Here is a 7,793-nt window from a genome sequence, read left to right as displayed (position 1 = left end):
TGGGCAATTTACATCTATGGGCAATGTTAGTCTATGGGCAATGTTAGTCTATGGGCAATGTTAGTCTATGGGCAATGTTAGTCTATGGGCAATGTTAGTCTATGGGCAATGTTAGTCTATGGGCAATAATAGTTCATGGGCAATGTTAGTCTGTGGGTAATTTACATCTATCGGCAATGTTAGTCTATGGGCAATGCTAGTCTGTGAGCAATGTTAGTCTATGGGCAATAATAGTTCATGGGCAATATTAATCTATGGGCAATTTACATCTATGGGCAATGTTAGTCTGTGGGCAATGTTAGTCTGTGGGCAATGTTAGTCTATGGGCAATGTTAGTCTGTGGGCAATGTTAGTCTATGGGCAATGTTAGTCTGTGGGCAATGTTAGTCTGTGGGCAATGTTAGTCTATGGGCAATGTTAGTCTATGGGCAATGTTAGTCTGTGGGCAATGTTAGTCTATGGATCGTGTTCGTCCGAGATAAGTAACAACAACAAACCCGCATCGAGTCTCTTACTCCTCCCCAGTTGCATCCGATCGTTCGATCCGCGTCTACGCCGAGACTTCATTTGCTGTCTTCCCCTCTGCTTCTATACTGTCCCCTATATACATTTACCAGCTAATACAGCATTTATATATATGTGTGTGTCCGCACGTTAGAATATTTTAAAAATAAAACTAATTCTCATTGCACGTTTCGCCGGCTAAAACACACACACGCGCGCGTGCCTATGTTTGTTTATCGCTCTCAACATTTTTTTTGCGTGCGACTAACCGGTTTAACCCGGTTCCCCCCACCCCACCTATTGCGGTAACCGGTTATGCAACAAAAAAACAACAAATACCACGCGCCTTCATGCGCATCGACTCAAAAAATCCCTTCGCAAATTTTTGCCCGTACACTTTTTTTCATCGACCAAAACGCCAAACGCCTCCGCCATTCGCCATCACGTGGTGGTGACGCGCGCCGCCCACGTGACCTGTGCCAGGCCTGGCCACGTGCACGCCGAGGCCACGCGAAGTGCCGTCGAACGCGCCACGCTTGCTGCCAGTAGGAGGAGGAGGGTCACGGGACCAACCCTGCAAGTGCCTTGGCGTTGATGGACTGAGAGCAAATGTTATCCATGATAGAGGTGTATTTTTTTTTGGGGCTAAATCGCGTACAGACAAATGCATACCCGTCAACCCGTACGGTTTAACCCCGTGTTGTTGTACAGGGAAAGGTAGTTTTTCAGGTCCATACGGAGAACAGCCGTTTCAATACCGGAAACAAGAAAATAATTGTGTCCATTTGTTTGTGTTTCTCTCTTGTGGGGACTTTGTAGGATGAACTCTGAGATGTATAAGGGGCACGGGGTGACCAATACGGTCTCAATTGGTCTTTAATAAACTAGGGAACTAGTTTATTAAAGACCAATTGAGACCGTATGACAGGTAATGCCGCCAGGCCATTCTTTGTGAGATCCTTCCTTTTTTTAAAGGTCACACATCTTCCTTAAAGGTCCTGCCCTTATTTGTCATCGGTCCCCACCCCTTTCTTAAAATCCCCACCATTCTTAAAAGGTCCTCCACCTTTCTTCAAGGCCCCGCGGTCATTTCTGTCCGCGAATGATTCCAAGCGTTCCGTGGTGGCAATATAAATAATACACTATCTCTTTCTAGATTTGAAGCTTTCGTGACTGCAAGGATTCATATTCTTAGGTTTTTCGGTAAAGTCACGTAGGTAAAACATCAAAATTAATAAAAATAAAATAAAGATCACGACGTTCGGAGGCAACACAAGTCTCCGTCATCAGGTGGGACCGTCACAGCCAGATCTGGCTTATTTAATTTAATTTTTATTAATTTTGATGTTTTACCTACGTGACTTTACCGAAAAAACCTAAGAATATAAATATCACTATCATAATTGTTTTTTTACCCTTCTATCTGGCAACAAAACTGACACCTTTTTTTACAAGGAGTCATGTTTGCATAGACCACAATACCTGCAGTCATAATGCAAACAAAAAACATAACTCTGATAATGTATCCAATGGTGTAAATGCTTCCCAATCTCTCATACTCTGATGGTGCATTGTCTTTGAGTTGTGCGCCTTTTGGCGTCATCTGGTCCAACACCATGTGAGACTAGGCTCTAAGAAAAGCTGTCTCGGGTGTGGACCAATCAACTTCAAGGACAGTGCATTACATTATCAGAGTTATGTTTTTCTTTTCATTATGACTGCAGGTATTGTGGTCTATGCAAACATGACTCCTTGTAAAAAAAAGGTGTCAGTTTTGTTACCAGATAAAAGGGTAAAAAAACAATTATCATATTTTTACTGGCAAATGAGGTTCCAATGGAATATCGCTATCGTCGTCGTGGAAATGGCTCCGTGAGACTAAGGCCGCTTGCTCGGGATTATTGGGGTTCGTAGTTAATGCCCGAGAGCCCAGAGGGCCCAGTCTAAGGCACGTGCGACGATTACCGACGGTTCAGTGCTAAGACACCTCAGGCCCATAAAATGCGAAGGGCACGCTTCGGCTGCAGAGGATGTCCGATGGAAATAGCTGCGACTTCGGAGAGCCAGGCTAAGGCACGTAAACTACAGCTACTAACTCTTAGGGCCGAGTGTTCGAGATTATAGATTCCATGCAGAGGGGCGACAGGACGAGGAAGGGGAATGGGCGATGGAGAAAAGGTGAGGATTTAAGAGAGGAATGGGAAGGAGGAGGTTAAGGAGGGTGGATTGATAAAATGTACAGGGGAGTTGTTGAGTCTGTGGGCAGGGTTGAGTCGACGGTAAGTGTTGACTCTATGGGTAGCAGTGGAGTCTATGAGTAGCGTTGAGTCGACGGGAAGTGTTGACTCTATGGGTAGCAGTGCTGAGTCTATGAGTAGCGTTGATATGAGTAGTGTTGACTCTATGGGTAGCAGTGTTGAGTCTATGAGTAGCGTTGAGTCTATGAGTAGTGTTGACTCTATGGGTAGCAGTGTTGAGTCTATGAGTAGCGTTGAGTCGACGGGAAGTGTTGACTCTATGGGTAGCAGTGTTGAGTCTATGGTAAGTGTTGACTCTATGGGTAGCAGTGCTAAGTCTATGAGTAGCGTTGAGTCTATGAGTAAGTGTTGACTCTATGGGTAGCAGTGCTGAGTCTATGAGTAGCGTTGAGTCGACGGGAAGTGTTGACTCTATGGGGAGCAGTGTTGAGTCTATGAGTAAGTGTTGACTCTATGGGTAGCAGTGTTGAGTCTATGAGTAGTGTTGAGTCGATGGGTAAGTGTTGACTCTATGGGAGCAGTGCTGAGTCTATGTACAGGGGAAGTTGATTCCCGTGGAAGCGTACATATTACAGAATTGCCATATATTTTCCCACCATGAAGCATAGCTAACTGTGATCACCCGAAAAACAATCATAATCACCCTTTACACACCGCGAAGAAAGTAATAAATTAAGTTTCTGTATCTGCGCAAGTTGCACACCTGCTTTGGAGATCGTAAAGTTACATGCGAGAAAGGGCATTGAGGGGATTGTAAACAGAAGACTAAATACCTGGATCACAGCTGTCGTGGTTGCTGTGGTTGTTGTTGTTGTCGTTGTGGTGGTTGTTTTCGTTGTTGTGGTTGTTGTGGTGGTTGTTGTGGTTATTGTTGCGGGTGCGTACGCGTGAGTGCGTGCACGTGTTCACGAACCCGTCCGTGCGTACCTTTTCAGCGTCACCTCGCTAATCTCGTCAAATAGCTACTACTACTACATACCGTCGGTCACGTGAACTCCCTCGTCATCCTCGCAAGCGGCGGCGGCGATGGCTTCTGGCCAAGCCGTCGAACGAAGACGGCACTCACGGATCGTCGCCGCGCGGCGCTTTCGGACGCGTTTCTGTGGCCGTCTGGAACGTTCCTTCCTTTAGAAATTATGTTGTTGTGTTTAGTTTGCTGTCCTTCTCCCCCCTACACCTCCTATTAGCGCGGTTGGCTACGTACGGTGGTAGGAAAGAAGTTCGGCATATTAGTACGAAAAATCAGAATAGGCTTTACCCTTTCTACAATAAAACAGAGGTATCTGTTTGGTGTTTGAACCAAGGAGTAAAGCACCGCATTAACCAAACACGTTACTTGTGGTGAACATGCAAACAAACATGGCTCTGATAAAAAATGGACGTTGTCTTTGAAATGGATTGGCCTACACCAGAGACAGCAGCCTTCTTTCGGGCCTGGTCTCACTACCAGTGTCAGACCGAGAACGCCAAAAGGCGAACAGCACAAGGATAATGCACGTGTATTGTTGCATGTATAGTTCGCGGTGAGCAGCTAAATCATGAGATACCTTTTGTGCCAGCATCAAAGCATGAAAAATTATAAAAGGTGTTTACCCTCTCTGGCAATAAAACGGGAGTTGTGCTAAGATATTCAAACACCTTCTAAATAAATACCGAATGTCATTCATTTGACGGTCCTGCTGCCCGACAACGCGGCGGGAGGCAGTAGTCGGTTCCCGAAGAACGTCGCGTTATTGAACCGATGTAATAACCGGTAATAAATAATATATAATGCCGGAGGTAAAGCCGGTTCCGCGCATAACGTGCATGAAATGCCGTACGCAGGCCAAAAAGAGGCCATCCCAATGCCTTGTGTGTACGGTAACATCTAGAAGCATCTAAACCTGGGTAGGGGGGGGAACGTGGGGTTCTGGCGGGGAACTGGGTTCTGAGGGGGAACGTTGAGGTTCTGGAGGGGACCGTGGGTTCTGAGTGGGAGAACGTGGGTTCTGGAGAGGGAACGTGGGTTTCTGGAGGGAGAACGTGGTTCTGGAGGGAGAACGTGGGTTCTGGATGGGAGAACGTGGGTTCTGGTGGGAGAACGTGGGATCTCGTGGGGAACGTGGGTTCTGGAGGGAGAACGTGGGTTCTGGTGGAAGAACGTGGGTTCTGGTGGGAGAAACGTGGGTTCTGGTGGGGAACGTGGGTTCTGGTGGGAGAACGTGGGTTCTGGTGGGAGAACGTGGGTTCTGGTGGGAGAACGTGGGTTCTGGAGGGGAACGTGGGTTCTGGTGGAGGATCAACGTGGGTTCTGGAGGGGAACGTGGGTTCTGGGGACGTGGGTTCTGGAGGAACGTGGGTTCTGGTGGGAGAACTTGGGTTCTGGAGGGGAACGTGGGTTCTGGAGGGAACGTGGGTTCTGGAGGGGAACGTGGGTTCTGGAGGGGAACGTGGGTTCTGGTGGGAGAACGTGGGTTCTGGTGGAGAAGTGGGTTCTGGAGGGAGAACGTGGGTTCTGGAGGGGAACGTGGGTTCTGGAGGAGAACGTGGGTTCTGGAGGGGAACGTGGGTTCTGGAGGGGAACGTGGGTTATGTGGGGGGATGCGGGTTCTGGAGGGAACCGCCGCCACCACCGTGGCACCATCACTGACCCCCGCACGCGTTCACGTGCAGGCGGGAGCACCCCGCGGCTGTGCAGCCTCCGCCAGCTCCGCGAACTCGCTGGGCATGGAGTGCACCTTCTTGGGCTGCTGGTCGTCGTAGTAGTGGTGGTGCAACTGGCGGCCCTGCGGTGGGTCGACAGGGGCGGCCGTGGGGGGCCGCGGCGGCCTGCGCCCCCTTCTTCCTCTTCCTGCTCCTCTTCGGCTTCCTCCTTCTCTCATCCTCCTTCACCTGCACCGGGGTGGGCAGGTCGTGCACGAACGGCCAGAAGCCATAGACATGCACCTCGTCGCACAGGTCCATGGCCACGCTCGTCTGGGGGGAGGGGGGTAGGGGCGAGTGGGAGATGTTTTGGGAAACACGGGGAGAATGTGGTAGAAGTGTGCGCAGTCTATTTAAACTATTACACCATTTTTAGCTGGTTATAGTACGAATGTTTAATGTGCATTCCATCTGAGGATCCCAATGCGTAAGAAACCACTGAGCTGCTATCTTGCTCTTCTTTCATGCAACGACCTCCTGCATACCAGGCGAGGTAGTTAACGTCTCCTCGCCACCATGATGATGATGAGAGAGAGAGAGACGCAAACTCCAAATATACAGCAGGCGTCAGGGTCGGGATCGAACCCACGACCTCCTGTATACCAGGCGAGGTAGTTAACATCTCCTTGCCACAGTTATGATGATGAGAGAGAGAGACACGCAAACTGCAAATATACAGCAGGCGTCAGGGTTGGGATCAAACCCACGTCCTCCTGTACACCAGGCGAGGTAGTTGACATCTCCTAGCTACCATGGTGGTGGACTCATAAAGAAATGCTTAGACTTACTTAGGAGGGAAGATGCAAGGGAAAGTTGGGAGACACGGGAAGACACAAGGATACACGGAAAGACACAGGGAGACATGGGGAGACACGGGGAGACACAGGCCGAAGCTGCACCTTGACTCAAACCCAGTTCGTCTCATCTCTTGATTGGTGCTTCAGTATTAACCGCTATCTGATTGTGCTACCAGCACACCTGCCCGTCTTGGTCCCTGGTCGATATTTTGATACGCGTCTTGATTTTATACGTGGCACATTAGGAATGGACCACTCTTTTAATTATTTCCTCGTACAGCAATGGAGTAAAGTGTGGTTTTGTGAAGGTCCCTTATGTGCTGTGAAGTACATCAATGCTCGTGTGGACACCAGCATGCGATACTGAGTTGGGCCTGTAGGTGGCTGGCAGGGTTATTGAGTAACCCGACCTGTACACCAGTCACGTGGTTAATGGCGACTGGGTTGAGAATTTCTGTATGACACACGTGCTGTTGAATTTTACAGATTATCACAATTAATGTGTGAGCCCTCGATTTGGAGCACCTGCCCACGTCCTTCATTTCGAGTGTGCAACACATAGGTTGGAGGACTACCTTCTTTTAATTTATACTTTGACGTATTGGGATGCCCTCTCCAGTGGGGGCGAGTTTTTACGCATACAGTAAATTGAATTAATGAAACAAAAAGGGAGACGCGGGGAGACGCAGGAAGACACGGGAGGCAGGGGTGTAGACACGGGGAGACACTGGGAGACTGGGAGACACGGGAGACAGGGAGGCAGAGGTGTAGACACTGGGAGACAATGAGAGAAATGGGAGACACTGCCAGACACGGGGAGACACGAGTAGGCAGAGGTGTAGACACTGGGAGATACGGGGAGACACTGGGAGGTAGGGTATAGACGCTGGGAGACACGGGGAGGCACTGAGAGACACGGGGAGACACGGGTGTAGACACTGGGAGACATGCCGAGACACTGGGAGACACTGGAGACACGGGGAGACACTGGAGACGGTTCCCGTGTCGCATTGTTACCATCATGAGGCCCGAGGTGATGTGCGACTCCTTGACGCCGCGTTTCTTCCAGAAGCGAGAGATGGCCCTCATGTAGGAGGGGTTGAAGAAGGCCACGCGCTGCTGGGACTCAAAGTCGTCCAGGGTAAATATGGCCTGGGGGGGGGGGGGGGGCGTGGGGGGGCGTGGGGAGAGGGAGGGGGACAGGGGTGTAAGGAATCGCTGCCACGTGTGATCCAGAATGGACACGTGGTGCACAGGTGGACACTGGTGGACACGGTGGATGTGAGTGGGCCCGTAGTTACCCTGTACGCAAGCGACGTGTACGCAGATACAGAGAAGGCGGGGATGAGCAGGATGCTGGCGCCGTACGAAGACATCTTCCTGATGAACTCCTTCCTTCTCCCGATCAGGGACTCGAATCTACATACACACACACGGGGTTACACACACACACGGGGTTACACACACACACGGGTTTACACACAAAGATCCCCGCATAGCCGTAACATACTTTTGGGGCAAGTGCTGTTAGCACCTATCAAGGCCGGCACGG

At 49.9% G+C, this 7,793-nt stretch overlaps 1 protein-coding gene across 1 annotated transcript in view; it reads right to left on the bottom strand.

Annotated features, from left to right (window-relative positions):
- Positions 1–5,404: 5,404 nt before the first annotated feature.
- Positions 5,405–7,793, bottom strand: part of LOC133357022 (alpha-N-acetylneuraminide alpha-2,8-sialyltransferase-like) — a 69,328-nt gene continuing 66,939 nt past the window's right edge. The window contains exons 10-13 of the mRNA XM_061574762.1: positions 7,543–7,660; positions 7,259–7,393; positions 5,562–5,717; positions 5,405–5,527 (exon numbers count right to left, since the gene is read on the bottom strand). Coding sequence (XP_061430746.1) covers positions 5,405–5,527; positions 5,562–5,717; positions 7,259–7,393; positions 7,543–7,660 — 532 coding nt within the window. The remainder of the gene's footprint in view (positions 5,528–5,561; positions 5,718–7,258; positions 7,394–7,542; positions 7,661–7,793) is intronic.

The sequence above is a fragment of the Lethenteron reissneri genome, chromosome 56, assembly GCF_015708825.2.
Source record: "Lethenteron reissneri isolate LAM-NWPU_2019-01 chromosome 56, ASM1570882v1, whole genome shotgun sequence".
NCBI lineage: Eukaryota > Metazoa > Chordata > Hyperoartia > Petromyzontiformes > Petromyzontidae > Lethenteron > Lethenteron reissneri.
Note: the sequence above shows the minus strand (reverse complement) of the source record. Positions and strands in the feature narration are given on the sequence as shown.